This window comes from Salvelinus alpinus, chromosome 22, assembly GCF_045679555.1.
Source record: "Salvelinus alpinus chromosome 22, SLU_Salpinus.1, whole genome shotgun sequence".
In the NCBI taxonomy this organism is placed as follows: Eukaryota; Metazoa; Chordata; class Actinopteri; order Salmoniformes; family Salmonidae; genus Salvelinus; species Salvelinus alpinus.
Genome location: NC_092107.1, coordinates 11,571,252 through 11,591,546, shown reverse-complemented (window position 1 = coordinate 11,591,546; position 20,295 = coordinate 11,571,252). Strand labels below are relative to the sequence as shown.

The 20,295-nt window shown below is 44.2% G+C and overlaps 1 protein-coding gene across 1 annotated transcript in view; it reads left to right on the top strand.

The window, feature by feature from the left end:
- The window catches only part of LOC139548996 (gap junction delta-2 protein-like), a 38,585-nt gene extending 19,839 nt beyond the window's left edge, over window positions 1-18,746 (top strand). Inside the window, exon 2 of the mRNA XM_071359030.1 lies at window positions 12,157-18,746. Coding sequence (XP_071215131.1) covers window positions 12,157-13,000 — 844 coding nt within the window. The 3' untranslated portion in view covers window positions 13,001-18,746. The remainder of the gene's footprint in view (window positions 1-12,156) is intronic.
- The last annotated feature ends 1,549 nt before the right edge of the window (window positions 18,747-20,295 follow it).

Here is a 20,295-nt window from a genome sequence, read left to right as displayed (position 1 = left end):
CTGACTGGCTTAATCCAGATGTGACGGCTCCACTCCACTATTTACTGTACCCCCAAACAGCTGGGTAAACAATCAACAGATGATTAGGAATCTTAAGAGAGAAGGGGGGGGGTAGAGAAAAAGAGTGGAGGAGAGGTCAGTGACTCTGGCCGTTGAAGGGCTGTTAATGAGGGTTCAGTCCATGAGTCAGCGCTTATGACTTACAGGGGTTATAACTGACCGTAAGACTCACAGGGAGAGAATAGAATAGACACAGTGTCCCAGACTACTCTTAGGCCACTCTTAATTATTATCTTATTAATGCATGTCAACAACTCAAACAGCCATGGAGCCAAAGATTCAGAGAGAGACATACCATGGTTTGTCAAAGATTAAGTAAAGGCCTCGTCGTTTAGGCCTCACACTAGCGTTGGGCTCTCCACAATAGGACAGTGAGTTTTCTTTATTTTACTTAGCAAAAAGCATATGAAAGGTTGTATCAGTTTGTTAGGAGCCTTTTCCCTTTGTTCTAAGCTTCCATAGACTCATAATGAGATCCACTGACTGTACAAAGGCACCAGCGCTCTCGCTCTATCTGTGAGAGTAAGATGGATGAAGTGTCTGTGGGTATTGTTTTGCACCTGGTGCAGATCATATCTTTCCAATACATCTCTGACACATTGCCTTAGACCGCCTCTCTCAATGTTTATCTATTTTAATAAGGTCTCTCTCTCTCTCTCTCTCTCTCTCTCTCTCTCTCTCTCTCTCTCTCTCTCTCTCTCTCTCTCTCTCTCTCTCTCTCTCTCTCTCTCTCTCTCTCTCTCTCTCTCTCTCTCTCTCTCTCTCTCTCTCGTCCCCTAAACAGATAGAACTAGAAGACCTTGAGAGGGAGGGAGGGCGGAACTGAGACACAACCTGCATCTTATCATTCTGCTGCAATGTTTGGGCTATAGGCATGATGAGGCCATGGGGAGATATGGCATTAGTGTGTGTGTGTTTGTCCACTGTGTCCAACGTTGTCCCTCAGGGCTGACAGCAGCAGCTGTCAGGCCTGTGTGAGTGAGCCAGACAGTTCAGTCACACACACACACACACTTAATCACGCACACAAACACGCACACAAAAGGTGTGATGACAAAAGGTGTGATGCTCCCATCTGAGGCCTAAGGAGATCAGACACATGAACCACTGCTCTCTCCCAGTGTGTGTGTGTGTGTGTGTGTGTGTGTGTGTGTGTGTGTGTGTGTGTGTGTGTGTGTGTGTGTGTGTGTGTGTGTGTGTGTGTGTGTGTGTGTGTGTGTGTGTGTGTGTGTGTGTGTGTGTGTGTGTGTGTGTGTGTGTGTGTGTGCAATACATGTCCCAAATGTTTGTAACACAATTTACTTGGAAAGAGTGGAAATCAATTCAGTATATTCTTGCCAGTCAAATGACCTCTCTCTCTGCAGCATGGTGAGTTGAATGCTGAATAGTTAATGGGAAGATACGTGAATTTGATAACATGTGTTAGGTGGAGTGTGAAGTCATTGTCACATTTAGCATGCGGTTATTCATATTTGGCTGCTAACAGTGTGTGGCTTACTCAGTTTTGGCAGTGTAAACATTTGCCTGAGAGTGTAAGAGTAAATATAGCATCCGCATTGCAATTTGCTTACGCTTGTGTTTGTATGTTTGGCCGGCCATCTGGCTGTATGACTGTGTGTGTGTGTTGGGGGGCGAACTTGTGAGTCAGATGAGGATCTGTTTCACAAGTGTCTGTTTATGTTTGTCTATCTGTGTTGGAGGGAGCGTGGCGTCTGTCCCTTAATGGTCTGTGTAAGGTGTTTCACTGGTGTTTGTGTGCGTGAATAAGTATGTATTTGTGTGTGTGTGTGTGTGTGTGTGTGTGTGTGTGTGTGTGTGTGTGTGTGTGTGTGTGTGTGTGTGTGTGTGTGTGTGTGTGTGTGTGTGTGTGTGTGTGTGTGTGTGTGTGTGTGTGTGTGTGTGTGTGTGTGTGTGTGTGAGTGAGCTGTCTGGCTCTCTCATCAGCTTCTATCACTTTGACTCAACCACACACAGCAGCTGCTGCTGTCAGCCCTGAGGGACAACGTTGGACACAGTGGACAAACACACACACACACACACTAATGCCATATCTCCCCATGCCCTCATCATGCCTATAGCCCAAACATTGCAGCAGAATGATAAGATGCAGGTTGTGTCTCAGTTCCGCCCTCCCTCCCTCTCAAGGCCTTCTAGTTCTATCCGTAGAGAGAGAGATAGAGAGAGAGAGAGAGAGACCTTGTTAAAATAGATAAACATTGAGAGAGGCGGTATAAGACAATGTGTCAGAGATGTATGGGAAAGATATGATCTGCACCAGGTGCAAATCAATACCCACAGACACTTCATCCATCTTACTCTCACAGATAGAGCGAGAGCGCTGGTGCCTTTGTACAGTCAGTGGATCTCATTATGAGTCTATGGAAGCTTAGAACAAAGGGAAAAGGCTCCTATCAAACTGATACAACCTTTCATATGCTTCTTGCTAAGTAAGATAAAGAAAACTCACTGTCCTATTGTGGAGAGGCCTAAACGATGAGGCCTTTACTTAATCTTTGACAAACCATGGTATGTCTCTCTCTGAATCTATGGCTCCATGACTGTTTGAGTTGTTGACATGCGTTAATAAGATAATAATTAAGAGTGGTCTGGGACACTGTGTCTATTCTATTCTCTCCTTGTGAGTCTTACGGTCAGTTATAACCCCTGGAAGTCATAAGCGCTGACTCATGGACTGAACCCTCATTAACAGCCCTTCAACGGCCAGTCACTGACCTCTCCTCCACTCTTTTTCTCTTTCCCTCTCTTTCTCTCTCTCTCCCTCCACCTATAAACAGGTAAACACACAAGGATTAAAATGCACAACCTTCACCAAAAATGTCGACGTTCATCACACTGAACTGTACAACTAGCAATTTGTTATTTTTTACATTGATTCACTAACTGTACACATCAATCTTGATGTGACATGTCTCGTGAATCATAATGTCTGGGGTCCTTGCATACTTCTCTGTACTGTATATGTTTAGAATATATTAATAATACTTCTCTGTACTGTACATGTTTAGAATAGATTTAGAATACTTCTCTGTATTGTACAGTTAAAGTCGGAAGTTTACATACACCTCAGCCAAATACATTTAAACTCAGTTTTTCACAATTCCTGACATTTAATCCTAGTAAAAATTCCCTGTCTTAGGTCAGTTAGGATACCCACTTTATTTTAAGAATGTGAAATGTCAGCATAATAGTAGAGAGAATGATTTATTTCAGCTTTTATTTATTTCATCACATTCCCAGTGGGTCAAAAGTTTACATGCTACCAAATACTAATTGAGTGTATTGCCTTTAAATTGTTTGACTTGGGTCAAACTTTTCGGGTAGCCTTCCACAAGCTTCCCACAATAAGTTGGGTGAATTTTGGCCCATTCCTCCTGACAGAGCTGGTGTAACTTAGTCAGGTTTGTAGGCCTCCTTGCTCGCACAAGCTTTTTCAGTTCTGCCCACAAATGTTCTAAAGGATTGAGGTCAGGGCTTTGTGATGGCCACTCCAATACCGTGACTTTGTTGTCCTTAAGCCATTTTGCCACAACTTTGGAAGTATGCTTGGGGTCATTGTCCATTTGGAAGACCCATTTGCGACCAAGCTTTAACTTCCTGACTGATGTCTTGAGATGTTGCTTCAATATATCCACATAATCTTTCATCCTCATGATGCCATCTATTTTGTGAAGTGCACCAGTCCCTCCTGCAGCAAAGCACCCCCACAACATGATGCTGCCACCCCCGTGCTTCACAGTTGGGATGGTGTTCTTCAGCTTGCAAGCCTCCCCTTTTTCCTCCAAACATAATGATGGTCATTATGACCAAACAGTTCTATTTTTGTTTCTTCAGACCAGAGGACATTTCTCCAAAAAGTACGATCTTTGTCCCCATGTGCAGTTGCAAACTGTAGTCTGGCTTTTTTATGGAGGTTTTGGAGCAGTGGCTTCTTCCTTGCTGAGCGGCCTTTCAAGTTATGTCGATATAGGACTCGTTTTACTGTGGCTATAGATACTTTTGTACCTGTTTCCTCCAGCCTCTTCACAAGGTCCTTTGCTGTTGTTCTGATTGATTTGCACTTTTCGCATCAAAGTACGTTCATCTCTAGGAGACAGAACGCGTCTCCTTCCTGAGCGGTATGATGGCTGCGTGGTCCCATGGTGTTAATACTTGCGTACTATTGTTTGTACAGATGAACGCGGTACCTTCAGGCATTTGGAAATTGCTCCCAATGATGAACCAAACTTGTGGAGGTCTACAATTTTTTTCTGAGATCTTGGCTGATTTCTTTTGATTTTCCCATGATGTCAAGCAAAGAGGCACTGAGTTTGAAGGTAGGCCTTGAAATACATCCGCAGGTACACCTTCAATTGACTCAAATGATGTCAATTAGCCTATCAGAAGCTTCTAAAGCCATGACATTTTCTGGAATATTCCAAGCTGTTTAAAGGCACAGTCAACGTAGTGTATGTACATTTTTGACCCACTGGAATTGTGATACAGTGAATTATAAGTGAAATAATCTGTCTGTAAACAATTGTTATAAAAATGACTTGTCAAAACTCTAGTTTGTTAACAAGAAATTTGGGGAGCTGTTGAAAAACGAGTTTTAATGACCCCAACCTAAGTGTATGTATACTTCCAACTTCAACTGTACATGTTTAGAATATATTAATAGTACTTCTCTGTACTGTACATGTTTAGAATAAATTTAGGAGCGATAGAGGAGTGTGTGCTAACCATGTGTGGCTGGGAGTCAGTGGAGAATGCTTCCAACATGTGTGACTGAGAGTGATTTGCGTTTTGGCGTTGGCATGGGCCACACTGGATTGTCCAAAACAGCAGATTAAATGTGGATTATAGCCGTGCTCCCATCCCGATCGCTGACTGTTGCTCTCTTCCCAGCTCACACCTCATGACCTTCCCAAACCCAGCACTCTACTCTGATGGCTGTGTTGCCATGACGATACCAGCCCTACAGCACACCTATACCGTTATCAGTTGATTACTGTGGAGTGGAGGTCTCTGTGACTCTGTAAAGGACTGCCGTGAGACTGTGAGTGTACTTGGAGCTACTCGTGTGGTAAATAGGGATTAATCACGGCTGTGCTGTGTGTAATTAAATCATCAGTACAAAATGCAGCTCCAGTCACTCTAGTGCCCTTGTGTGTGTGTCCATCGAGAGAGGACACCAGTGTGCCGTGACCCCAGTCTGTCTCTCAGTACTGATCAGCTGCACAGGGATATTGTGTTTGTTTTCAGGCCAGTGGTAGGACTTAATGAGAAGTGGATAGTGGTACTGTCTCACGTCAGAGGTCTACAAATGAGATTTACATCCGTACGGCATAGACTTTAGACCTATATAGACACACAAAAAACACAGACACGGATCATTACCTTCTACCCATCTACACACACATACAGTATTGGCTCTATATCTCTCACACCAAACCACACAAAAACCCACACCCAGTGACACACACACACACACACACACACACACACACACACACACACACACACACACACACACACACACACACACACACACACACACACACACACACACACACACACACACACACACACACACACACACACACACACACACACACACAGACACACACACACACACACACAGACACACACACACACACTTAGCACTGAGCAGTGTGTACTGGCTCTGTCACAGAGGGTGTGTTCCGGTCTTGAGGGCTATCCTGGACCTCCTCCATCTCTGTCACATTCCAGTCGGTGACAGAAGGAGCAGAGGGGCACCGCTCCCCTGCCAAAAGAGTACCATCCACACTCACACAAGCCAACAGACACACCCAAGCAAACAGAAACGCAAAGACACTCACACACACAGCTGTTGCCGAGCGTTAGAAAGCTGATTGTGTCTGTAATGTCTGACATTCCTGTGTTCTTCCCGTGCTCTCTAAGGTGGGTGGATTTGTAATGGACAGCCCAGTATTCTTATTTCAAACTATTTGCATCATGTATTTCGTATGTATGCTTGACTGGGTATGTGGCTGTGTATTAATGTAAGTGTGTCTGTGCTGATGGTGATGTTTTATATACAGTACGTGTGTAAGCATGTGTGTGTATGATTTCATACACTGTATGTGTGTGTGTGTGTGTGTGTGTGTGTGTGTGTGTGTGTGTGTGTGTGTGTGTGTGTGTGTGTGTGTGTGTGTGTGTGTGTGTGTGTGTGTGTGTGTGTGTGTGTGTGTGTGTGTGTGGAAATAGGCTACATTCTCTGGGGAGAGTCAATACATTATTGGCTAAACGGACAAGATTCTGACCTCACCTGAAGCAAGACGTACTGTAGCTGTGGGCTAGGTGCCAAATGGCCTGCTGTCAAGTCAACCAGGTCCTATTGATGCTCAACCTTGTTAGCCTGACACAAGACAGGCATGAGGAAGCCAGGGAAATACTTTATAGAGAGAGTTAAAGGGATGAGGCCAGGTAAAGCAGCAGCAGACGCCAGGAAAGAGGGAGCCCTTTAAGAGGATTACACGGCAGTATCACATGGGAAACGCTTAAATCATAGGGCAAACAAGCCAGCTTTGACTCTTCACAGCTTCTTTTGTATGGATCGCTTTTTCAGCCATCACCTCATGAAAAGGACTTGAATACTTTCTAATAACATGACCTAGCCAATTTATTTATTTAACTAGGCAAGTCAGTTAAGAACACATTCTTATTTACAATGACAGCCTATACCGGCCAAACACAGACGACGCTGGGCCAATTGTGCGCCGCCCTATGGGACTCCCAATCACGGCCGGATGTGATACAGCCTGGATTCAAACCAGGGACTGTAGTGACGCCTCTTGCACTGAGATGCAGTGCCTTAGACCGCTGCGCATTGGATGCATTGGATAAGACAGATGGAACACATACACTTCTCTAGTGTCTTTTTATATTAGTATACAGTGGGGAGAACAAGTATTTGATACACTGCCGATTTTGCAGGTTTTCCTACTTACAAAGCATGTAGAGGTCTGTAATTTTTATCATAGGTACACTTCAACTGTGAGAGACGGAATCTAAAACAAAAATCCAGAAAATCACATTGTATGATTTTTAAGTAATTAATTAGCATTTTATTGCATGACATAAGTATTTGATACATCAGAAAAGCAGAACTTAATATTTGGTACAGAAACCTTTGTTTGCAATTACAGAGATCATACGTTTCCTGTAGTTCTTGACTAGGTTTGCACACACTGCAGCAGGGATTTTGGCCCACTCCTCCCTACAGATCTTCTCCAGATCCTTCAGGTTTCGGGGCTGTCGCTGGGCAATACGGACTTTCAGCTCCCTCCAAAGATTTTCTATTGGGTTCAGGTCTGGAGACTGGCTAGGCCACTCCAGGACCTTGAGATGCTTCTTACGGAGCCACTCCTTAGTTGCCATGGCTGTGTGCTTCGTGTCGTTGTCATGCTGGAAGACCCAGCCACGACCCATCTCAATGCTCTTACTGAGGGAAGGAGGTTGTTGGCCAAGATCTCGCGATACATGGCCCCATCCATCCTCCCCTCAATACAGTGCAGCCGCCCTGTGCCCTTTGCAGAAAAGCATCCCCAAAGAATGATGTTTCCACCTCCATGCCTCACGGTTGGGATGGTGTTCTTGGGGTTGTACTCATCCTTCTTCTTCCTCCAAACACGGCGAGTGGAGTTTAGACCAAAAAGCTCTATTTTTGTCACATCAAACCACATGACCTTCTCCCATTCCTCCTCTGGATCATCCAGATGGTCATTGGCAAACTTCAGATGAACCTGGACATGCGCTGGCTTGAGCAGGGGGACCTTGCGTGCGCTGCAGGATTTTAATCCATGGCGGCGTAGTGTGTTACTAATGGTTTTCTTTGAGACTGTGGTCCCAGCTCTCTTCAGGTCATTGACCAGGTCCTGCCGTGTAGTTCTGGGCTGATCCCTCACCTTCCTCATGATCATTGATTCCCCACGAGGTGAGATCTTGCATGGAGCCCCAGACCGAGGGTGATTGACCATCATCTTGAACTTCTTCCATTTTTTTATAATTGCACCAACAGCTGTTGCCTTCTCACCAAGCTGCTTGCCTATTATCCTGTAGCCCATCCCAGCCTTGTGCAGGTCTACAATTTCATCCCTGATGTCCTTACACAGCTCTCTGGTCTTGGCCATTGTGGAGAGGTTGGAGTCTGTTTGATTGAGTGTGTGGACAGGTGTCTTTTATACAGGTAACGAGTTCAAACATGTGCAGTTAATACAGGTAATGAGTGGAGAACAGGAGGGCTTCTTAAAGAAAAACTAACAGGTCTGTGAGAGCCGGAATTCTTACTGGTTGGTAGGTGATCAAATACTTATGTCATGCAATAAAATGCAAATTAATTACTTAAAAATCATACAATGTGATTTTCTGGATTTTTGTTTTAGATTCCGTCTCTCACAGTTGAAGTGTACCTATGATAAAAATGACAGACCTCTACATGCTTTGTAAGTAGGAAAACCTGCAAAATCGGCAGTGTATCAAATACTTGTTCTCCCCACTGTATATCGGTCGTGTTCGTGGTTATCAATAAGATTCCATCATAGATCAACCATGTCTGCAACATTCTATACAACAGGTTGTGAGAGATGTTCTCTCCTGGGTGTGGAATGATTGTTATCTGGCTTCCATCCACAGATGACAGCAGACAGTTCCAGTATGATTTGATAGCATTGTTATTGCTGGTGTTTTTTTCTCAGCTTGCTGGGTAGTTAAGTTGCCTTTCTTCACTTTAAATGGTCCTCGGCTCGAATCAGAGCTCATGAGCACCTCTCATTTTTCTTCCCATCGGCTGTTGCCATGGTAACTGGCAGAGGAAGTTGGGTGCGAGGGGAGAGAGGAGGGGAGGGAGGGGGTTTGCGGGTAAAGGCACCAGGGACCCCCACCTCCTTCCTCTCGTACCCACTTTCCTCAATCAACATATCTCCAGGGGTTACATAAAGAATCACTGTTGGGAAGAGCGACATTCATGACCGTACGGTATAACAGGGGCTGTTCTTCCTCCATAACAACAATGGTACAGCAGCATCACTTCAAATGGCATCTCTGTATTTTCTTCTCAGCAAGCAAACGATGCAAGCCGCTCAGTGGTTTGTGAGCGGACGGTTGTGACAACGCTTCACTCCGAAAAAGAATGTATAATTTCACATGTTGGTGCACACTGTCAGTTACTGATCACTGCAGATACAAATAAACCTCCCCATGGCTTTTGTCATCAACTTTTGAGAGAGAAACCACGATCCAATTAAAAGAAGCAGTTTGGGTTCTGGGCATAATGTTTTGACGTAATCACTGGGGATTGGATGAAAACACAGACAGGGTGTTCATTTAACGACAAACAAATACAGGCTGTTGAGGGGGAGGACAGGAGGACTACTCAGATAGTTTTGGACGTTTTCGCAAGATTCACAAAGGAGATTTCCTTTTCATGTTAAACAGAGTCTGCTGACAATGGTAGCAAAAATGCTTCCCCCCCAAAAAAGAGAAATAGTCTCTATTTGGAGCTTATTCTGTTGCAGTGCCAGGCAGAGATAGGGAGGGAGAGAGAGGGGGGTTAGGGAGGGAGTGAGTGAGATGGTAGGAGCAGGAGCACAGAAAGACAGGGAGAAAAGACAGAAAGAGAGATAGAAAAGAGGAGAAGAAGCAGATGGGGGTTATGGGATAGATCATCTAAAGCTATTCGATGGCATTAAACAAACTACTAGGCCTCATGCAAGAATCCTCCATTGGCCCTGGTGCAGATTAAGGTTGTGGGTTTGCCTGTGGAAGCCATTATATAATTAATTCTCCCTGATGAGATTTTGTTCTCTCATGGCATTTTTTTAATTCAAGGAAATCTCTAGCTCCTGCATTTTTTTGTGACTTTTAATCGCTGTCTGTAACTAATTCGACAGTAATTTGATGTTTTTCCTTTGTACCTAATCGTTTTTCACATCCTGTGACTGATACAGTGCGCTAGCTGGCACAATGCTCTAGAACTGCTATAGTGAATACTCAGTCCTAAACTGGCGACAAGGGCAAAAGCATTTCATTTTTTCTCTACTGCATTTCCATCCGACACATCAGATTACAGGTGGGCGGATTGGGAGAATGTCTATTTCAAATTATTATTATTATTTATTTCCGGGCATAATTTTTTTAACCTCTGCAGTCTCTGTCTATGATGAGAGGTAGGCCTACATGTGAGTAGCGGCTGACTTTGGGTCAGATGAAATATGCCCCTTGAAACCACAGCTGTGGCATGTGCAGGCCAGTAAAGCCGCTCCGATTGGTAGGTTACCAATTCACCCACATCAGCCGAACCGCATCGAACTATTTGGCAACTAAGGTGACAATCCCACTTTGTTCTATTGTCGTCATCACTTCATAAAAGTTATCACAATATTGTTAATGAGTTCCAGGACCAATGGATTGGTATTGTCAGGCGCAGGTGGGTAAATCTGTGCCCTGCGCCCGTGGAGTAATAATGATCATATATAATACAGGTTCAATTCAAGTGTGAATTGCTCTGAACTCTTCGAGAGCTGCAGGCTACGCCACACAAAAGGCTGGCGTTAAAAATGCCTGCTGTGTTTGTATGAAAAATGAATGAGAAGAGAGCTTTGAGTGAGAGTGTCTGAGTTCAATTGACAGTGAAAAAGGAGGGTGCCTCTGAAGCCCACTCACAAAATGAAATCGTAGCCCTACGCTATACAAAAGCAGCGCACACACTTGTATACATACGTCTCAACATGTCACATTAAGCACACCACTGAAAAATCACAGTGAATTGCTTCACACCCCCACTACCAGAGTAATCTCTCTCTCCCCTCTGTCACACGCACAGAAATAGCACGTAAACCGCAGACAAGGTGCATAGTGTCATCGGTTGCTAAGGGGAAAGGAAAAATGGGAAGACAGAGATTGTGTGTTACAAAATTAATTACAGCAAGATCCACTTTAGCAGGGACTGAGATGAAGGTTACGTGTTAAATGAGCCTGATGCTAAAATTAGACCATGAAGCAGAGAGATGTGTCATGTCCCTGTTTTAGATGACTGTTGCGCTGGAGATAAAATGACTGGAAGTAGCACGGAAAAAATATTCACGTAATAATTGTTATTTCTCTAATATACAGTGCATTCGGAAAGTATGCAGACACCTTGACTTTTTCCACATTTTGTTATGTTACGGCCTCATTGTAAAATGTATTACACTCTTTCCCGCCTCATCAATCTACACAAAATACCCCATAATGACAAAGCAAAAAAACTTGACATAGACGGTAAAAGTAGATTTTTTAAATGATTCACTTGGCCAAAAGCAATACTTTTGGATACTGTATTTTAAGTTGGTTTAACAGTATTTCATACATGCTGTGCTTACTTCCTGTACACAAAAGGTGAATGATGGTGGGAGAACAAAGTGCAGTGTTCTGGAAAGTCTGGTTTGATATGCTTTAGGATAATGGTTGAACTTGAATAGGAAGAGTGAAGTAGAGGTTATAGACAACTATAAGCATTCGGAAAGTATTCAGTCCCCTTGACTTTTTCCACATTTTGTTACTTTACAGCCTTATTCTAAAATTGATTAAATCATTTTTGTTCTTCATCAATCTACCTGCTTTTTTCTTTGTCTTTATGGGGTATAGTGTGTAGATTGATGAGGAGAAAAAAAACAATTTAATCCAATTTAGAATAAGGCTGTAACATAACAAAATGTGGAAAGAGTAAATGGGGGCTGAATACTTTCTGAATGCTCTGTAGATATTGTGCTCAGCAGATGAATGTGCTCTAGATGAATCCCTTGTTCTACCTCATCTAAAGGAACAGTGGCATCCTTAACTATCACTACTCATCGTTCCCACAACTCCACATCTCTTATCCAAGTTCTCTCTCTCTCCTGCTCCTGCTGTGCCCAAAGCTACTTCAGTCTCTTTAATCCAATATATTTTATTGGTCTTCTACTATCCGTTCTCTCTTCACCACTCCCTCCAGTTGTTAACTGTAACACGTATGTATTTTCTATTCTCTCTCTCTCTGTCGCTCTCTGTCTCTCTGTGTGTGCCTCTTTCATACAGGATTCTTCTGACTGTGGTGGTGATCTTTCGGATCCTGATCGTGGCCATCGTTGGCGAGACGGTGTACGAGGACGAGCAGACCATGTTCATCTGCAACACCCTGCAGCCGGGCTGCAACCAGGCCTGCTACGACAAGGCCTTCCCCATCTCCCACATCCGCTACTGGGTCTTCCAGATCATTCTGGTGTGTACGCCCAGCCTGTGCTTCATCACCTACTCTGTGCACCAGTCGGCCAAGCAGCGTGACAGACGCTACTCCTTCCTCTACCCACTGCTGGAGCGTTCGGATTATGGGCAAAGTAGCACCAGGAAGCTTCGTAACATCAACGGCATCCTGGTGCACCACGGCGACGGTGGCGGGAAGGACGAGCATGACTGCATGGAGGTGAAGGAGATCCCCAACGCGCCGCGGGGGCTCACACACGGCAAGAAGTCCAAGCAGCGCCAGCAGGAGGGCATCTCGCGCTTCTACATTATCCAGGTGGTGTTCCGTAACGCACTGGAGATCGGCTTTCTGGTAGGACAGTACTTCCTATACGGCTTCAGCGTGCCGGGCATCTTCGAGTGCGACCGCTACCCCTGCGTGAAGGAGGTGGAGTGCTATGTGTCGCGGCCCACCGAGAAGACGGTCTTCCTGGTCTTCATGTTCGCCGTGAGCGGCATCTGCGTGCTGCTCAACCTGGCAGAGCTCAACCATCTGGGCTGGAAGAAGATCAAGGCAGCCATCCGGGGCGTGCAGGCCCGCCGGAAGTCCATCTGCGAGATCCGCAAGAAGGACATGACCCACATGTCGCAGCCCCCCAACATGGGCAGGACCCAGTCCAGCGAGTCCGCCTACGTCTGATGGAGACAGGGCTATACGCTGGGTAAGTGAGGGGCAGGGTAGGGAACGAGTGGGACGACCACTCCATTCCACGCTCTCTTTTTACAGTTTTAATGGAAAGAGGAGGAGGAGAAGGACGGTGAAAAAAAGCTGCCAAGGAATATTTGCTGTATTTTTTTTATTTATTATGAGACCAGCTGCACCTGTTCTTGTCATACCTTGTCATGTGTATGATTTTTTTTTATTGGGACATTCCCAAAGTGCTGTACGGAAGTCTTTAAGGAGAGGCTTCTGGCTGTTGTAGGGTTTCCGGGCCAGGGGCGGTGGGGTGGAGAAGGGGACCGAAGGGTAGGCTATGTCATGATGCTGTTCTGGCTTATGTCATCCATGATGAAGAGAGTAGGAGGGGTCGTTAACTGAGAAGGAGCGGAAGAGCTGTCGCAATGATGATCCGACTCTCCACAAGCAGCACACACGGTGTCGACTTTCTATCCCCTCTTTGCTGGTGTGGAGAGAGAATGATGTTCCTCTCAAGCTGGTCTCCAAAGATTACGATGACAGAGAGAGCCAGTGTTCGGGACTCCTGGAGCTGGTGCCAGAAGAAACTGCTGTTTACATTTTGTCTCCTGGCAAACAATTATTAACACAAACACCATGAAGGAATACTGAAAACATTTTTTCTCTACTTCTCCACTGCTGGCACCTGCACCATTGAGACTGAGGGTGGATGACAGTAATGTCTTCTCCTCTTCTCCTCGGTGTAAACTTTAGAGATAAACCCAAGGAGGTCACGCATAAATGATACCTCCACAGTCACAACCCGTTCCCCTCCACACCAACACCCCCACCAACATCTCTCCAGCATTCCAATGTGTTGCGTGTGTTTGTGACTGACTGAAATAAAGATACAAATAAAAGGGAATAGGGAGAGAAATAGGGAATAAGAGAGAGTAAAGGAGGAGCCTTCTCCTTGAAGAACCAGATCATTGTATTACTAATTTAAATGTTTATGATATCATTATTATGAGTTGATTTATTCTCTTCGTGACTAAGTTGGTACCATCCTTTGGATTTACTTCTTGTTTGAAAGTTCCTGCATAGTATTTCCTCTTTTAGTTGAGAGAGTATGTCAAAATAGATGTATTTGTCTTCATGGAGGGAGGGGAGGCAAAAAAAACATGGTTGGGTTTCATGGGGGTACTTTGTTTAGGTTCATTTCAAAGCATTTTGCCTCAGATCGATGGAACTGAATTTGTGTCTGAGAGGAGGATCGCATGAGGTATTTGAAAAAGGCATGTACACAAGCAGTGCTTCTAGAAGCAACAAAGTGTTGTCATGATTGTACTCCTGACAGAGAACATGCTCATCTACTGGTTTGTCCTGCATCTCTCTCATATGTGGTGATCAGCAGGCATGCCTTTAAGAGACAAAGAAAAGACTGAGGAAAGTACCAAGGACAATAAGCGCTGCACCATGATTCTTGACAGACGGGAGAGAGAAAGGAACTCTCGTTGGGAAAAGCTCTGTAGCACCAGCAATAAAAGCCCAACACACTCGCTCAACGCCACTGAAGACAGGGTTCAGCTTTTCTACAATAGTGGTACGCTCTAAAAGGGATCCCACATTTACAGCACAATGGCCTTTGACCCTGCAGTGAGGCCAGACATGGGAGGTGGAGGTGGGGGGGGGTCCTTGTTGTGGATATATTGAGGGAGTGGTTTGTACACTAAGCAGTAGTAGTGTCCATGGCGATGAAATAATAAGAAGGCCAAACATGACCAGCGAGGTGCTTCACCATACTGTACACGGTGCCTGTGTGTGTGTGCTTGCATGTGTGTGTGCTCCTTGGTTTATGTCCCATCCAGAGAGAGAATCCCCATCAGCATGGTTCTGCTTGAGTGGAAATGCTTGGGCCGGAATATTCTCCTGGTGTTCTACCCCAGGATCATATGGGAACCCTGTAATGGGGGTCACCCCAAGCACTGCCAAGGGACACACAGCCTGGAGTGTGTAATCTCTGAAACACTCTGTAGGGAGCAGGAGAGAGAAGAGGGAGAGGGGAGTTGCTGGTAGACATTGACATCAACACTATGTGATCTTTTGGCACTTGCGTCGGGTACACTGTAAAACAGAGTAGACTGCTCAGGTTGGAGATGTTTTGGTTTACAGTGACACCGACTGGGCCCGGGCCAAACCAACTCCAGCCGAGAGGGGAGGACAGGGAGGAACAGTCCCAGCATGCATTTCACACCACTCGAAATTTAGATGACGCAAGCCAAGCAGAAAAAACAGACATGGGAGAGGAAATATGGCTGTCAGTATCAGTGGAATATGGAAAGCCACAAAGCCTTTAGTTGCACATTTGTTTGAAAAGAACAGGAAATGAACAATGTCCTAAACAGAACAACAGAAAGCCATGACATCACTCAGACAGAGCAAAGGCCTCTAAAAACAAAGGCCTTGCTAGTCATTCAATTACAGAGGATTACAAACACCAAGAGACAAGTTTATGGAGATAGAACGGTTCAGAACTGTCCCCATGTAAGATGGCTGACAAATTGTTCCCTTCTATAGCATTGGGGCTCTATGAAATCAGCTTCTTGAGTTGTATCTCTATGTATGAGTCCAGCTATCTATGCTCCTCCTCTCTATCCTCACTGAGCACACTACTGACGTAGTGGTATAGTCTTATTGAGGTGTGACTGGTGAAGTGGCCAAAGAAGACTCTTTATTCATTCAGTCTTGTCTGTGATTCACCCTCTGATACTAGTCGGTAATCTCTAGTATAGAACTAGTCCCCTTCTTCAGAGCTCGTTGAATGTCCGTGGGATTGGATGTGGCGGAGCCTTGTTCTTAGAAGACCGCTGAGAGGGTGTAATAATAGAGGTTAAGGCCGGGCTTTCTTTAAATGACCCTGGGCCCTTCTCTTTAAGAAAGGGCTTGGTAAGGTTAACCAGAAGTATAGTATGGATATACAGGACTCTCCAGTCCCCAAGTGTCTCTGCTCTCTGGCTGCTCACCACTGCTCTCCTGTCTGGTCTCATTGAGGGGTATATAACAGGGTTGGGATGAGGACACTTCCCAAAGTGAATACTTCCCAAAGTGAACACTTCACAGGGTTCTAGCGGTCCAATGGTCTCCAGTCTTTATGTGAAAATTATGCAATTTTATTTTCTTGATTTGTTTCCTTTTTTTTCTGGCTTGTGGATTCATTTTATTGTCTGTTGCTCTTTTTTTGTACAGTGATGTAATTGAAAGACAAATCGAAAAGTTTTTTTTTTTTCCTATGTAAAGAACAAAACATTTGAAATGTGCAAACTGGGGCGGTGTGTTGAGATGTAATGCACTAGTGTTGTATCCTTCCCTTGCCAAAGTGATATGCAAATGACATGGTGTTTCAAATGTATTCTTTTTTAAGGCATGTACAATGGCTAGAATAAGCATGTTTCTGCCTGTTTTTAAAAACTCTATCTTAAAAAAGAAGAGGTTTTTTAGTCGTTGTCCAAGCTGTTGAGATAATTAATTTCCAACTCTTTTACAAGTCAGTACCAACTCAATTAGTCATTTCTAAACGGAATAGCGTAGGGTTCAGCCCTGCTGGGTTTTTTTACCACCATTTTGAGATACTTTGAATTAACTGCTATAAAAAATATTTTAAATAACAACTCTTAAGATGTGGATACTCTGAATTATACTTGTGTACTGTAAGACAAATGTTTCAGGGTAAATAAACACTACATTGACAAAATAGAGGACACAACATTCCAGAATAATGTCAATGAATTATGATCTAATTAATTAGCTCTGATGAAAGAATCAGTGAAGCACTAAGACACAGTGAACATTATGGGGACTGTGTAGCCCTCTGCTTCAGGTCAACACATTGAGGGCTACTGCACATCATACAAACAGTCTCAGGAATTATGCACTTCTAAATGATTAGCAATCTTTTAAAACTCGGTTTTTATTCATATTTCTACAACTAATTCAACCAAACTTTTCTAAACGCTATCAGACAACACCTGCATCCTTTCTTAAACAGGGAACAGCATATAGCTCAAACGGGCACATAAAGTATTGTCAATCAGTACACACATTAGTATTATTACATAACTTCTTGTATTCAAGCCTCAACCAGCCCTCTAGCCTGAAACATTGGTGCTAATCTACCCTCATCCTGTGATGCATTGAATCAGTGACAAGGAAGAAGGTAATTTCCCAGGCAAGTTCAGATAACTATTTCCTAGGAGATGGAAGCAAGGACCTACAGACAGCTCACAACTCTTCCAATTGGCAGGAACGGACACCATCTGTGGTGGCAGAGAGCAAACCCTGGAGGTTGTGACACTTTTAAATACCTGCTGTACTGTCACTCTAGCGCACTACTACCACCAGCGCCACCTGTCCTAACCTCACATGTAGGGCTGCATCAAACCAGTGGCATGGGGGGGTGTGGAGAGGTAACAGACCCAGGTTTACGTCATCAAGTCTGGCACCGCTCACCCTTGAGACAAAGGGACCCGTCTAAACATTTTAACGAGACCGGCTGTGTTGAAAGTTTTATAAACAAGGGCTTTATAGTTTCAGCACAGACAGTGTCTTGGTCTCCTTCATCCCCCTTCACCATAGAAACAAAAACATAACATACCGCTATCCCAATATTTATCTCCCTAAGAGGACGTGGTGACCCATGTTTGTTGCTCAAGGACTTAATCAAACCTTTATCCTTGTGCCAATGGGTGATACGCGGTGCCGTCAACTTCACTAGCCTGAAAGACGAACACATCAGAACTCTTGCTCAGGAATATCTACACAAGGCAACAGCAAACATGACGTCCCCCCACGAATGATGATACTTGTTACATTCCTTTAGCATCCCACTCTCCACTCTGAGAGTCGGAGCCATGATGAAGCCAGCTCTGTCTTTTTATGTGAAGGACATGACACACACTGAGTCCGAGGCTTCGACGTGCTATAAGTGCACTCGATGCACGGAGCTGATGTAGTCGACACAGACAGCCACATCGAGCTGGATTAGGCATATTTATTTTGTTTATGGGGGCAATTTCCAACCCTTTAATCTCTCATGATATCAATAGTGATGAGGTCATTTCATTCAACCGAGAGCTACTAGATCTAGTGAGGAGGGGGCTAAGGCTGTGAGGTTTTTCAGAAGGGAAGCTTTAGTGTGGGGAAAACGCCTACTAATTCGTATAGCCTACGTGTACCGCAGCAGTCCCCTCACCTGACACAGTGGCCCTTTGTGTCATAAAGTAGCATAGTTAGCGAGCTAAAGTCAAACGATTTACAAAAAGCTTTTGATTCTTGATCAACAACACCGCTGCCTTACAGGAGTGGTTGTTACGGTTCCGTCATGAAAAATAATACCAAGAACGCGTTCGGGTACGAGAGTGTGTTGAGGACGAGGTGATGTCTATATTTGGCTCAGTTGCAACCACAGGGTACTAAAATGACTGAACGTCAGGTATACTTGTTCTTAAGGAGCAGAAAGGGAAACATATTAGCTGTAGAAGAACATCTAATTGTTTTATCATAGCTCTGTATATCTCCAACATCTACATGGATGTGAAAAAATATGCCAAGAAATTGAAAAAAACACTTGTTTGTGATTTTTAATGGAAAATCTGTTGTTTTGACTGCAGATTTCATTTTATATCCAACTGACCTTATTTGAAGGCTTCTTAACCATTGTTTCTGACTTGTGTACTGTATGTGAAGACTGAATAAAACCTTGAATGTTACACATGCTGAGCTTGACCTTATGGTGATTGACAGTGTGCAGCCCTATCTGGAGGGATGTTGGTGTCAAAATGTCAGAACAATGTTCTGCATGTGTTCGTGTGTATGAGAGACAGAGAGAGAGATGGGATACTGAGATGTCAGAATGTCCACGGGAATGGAATCGAAAAACAAAAGCATAATATCAAATGACACATCAAAATGTGCTGCTGATGAAATGATAAAGCTGACCAAAAATAATAACAATTCCAAATCGTTGCTCGCACTAATGGCATCAGTGATAATAGCGAGGGAAAGGGAGGAGAGAATGCTGTGTGTGTGTGTGCGGGCCAAGGTTATTAAAGGAAACTAAAACTGAAACAAAAACAAAAACGAATCGTGAAAAAACTATTTAGTAAACTAAATTAATTTAAATAATTAACAAACAAGTTTGGAAGAACTAAAACTATACTGAATCTATTATCAATAAAAAGCATATGAATTATGTTCAGTTTTAGTCTTTTTCCCTAAACTTTCAATCTAGGTTTTCAATGGGGTATTCAAACTACTGAATCTAGTTTGTGCATCACTATCACTAGATATCACCAGAGATTATGGAGGAATTGAGATGAAGCAGAAAGGCAGTTTCCCATAGAAAAAAAGGGTCATGGTTCAGGTCGGTGTAAGTGGGCGTTACCCCTCTCCCATGAGCATGCTTTCTCGGGTAGCCTAGCGACCAGCAGGCAGAGACGACTGATTCAGCCACTTTGACAACTAAAAGAAAGTTGTTTTTCTACTAATCTACTTATTGGAAAGATGTCAGTTTGGGCTCAGAATGCTCAAAACACATCCAGCCTGTCATAAAATTACCCCCAAATCAAATCAAATTGTATTAGTCACATGTGCCGAATACAACCTTACAGTGAAATGCTTACTTACGAGCTCCTAACCGACAGTGCAGTTTCAAAAAATATGGATAAGAATAAGAGATAAAAGTAACAAGTAATTAAAGAGGAGCAGTAAAAAATAACAATATATACAGGGGGGTGCCAGTACAGAGTCAATGTGTGGGGGCACCAGTTAGTTGAGGTAGTATGTACATGTAGGTAGAGTTAATTAAAGTGACTATGCATAGATGACAACAGAGAGTGGCAGTGGTGTGGAGAGGGGGGGGGGGGTCAATGTGAATAGTCTGGGTAGCCATTTGACTAGATGTTCAGGAGTCTTATGGCTTGGGGGTAGAAGCTGTTTAGAAGCCTCTTGGACCTAGACTTGGCGCTCCGGTACCGCTTCCCGTGTGGTAGCAGAGAGAACAGTCTATGACTAGGGTGGCTGGAGTCTTTGACAATTTTCAGGCAGGAATTTTCAGGCAGGAAGCTTGGCCCCAGTGATGTACTGGGCCGTTCGCACTACCCTCTGTAGTGCCTTGCGGTCGGAGGCTGAGCAGTTGCCATACCAGGCAGTGATGCAACCAGTCAGGATGCTCTCGATGGTGCAGCTGTAGAACCTTTTGAGGATCTGAGGACCCATGCCAAATCTTTTCAGTCTCCTGAGGGGGAATAGGTTTTGTCGTGCCC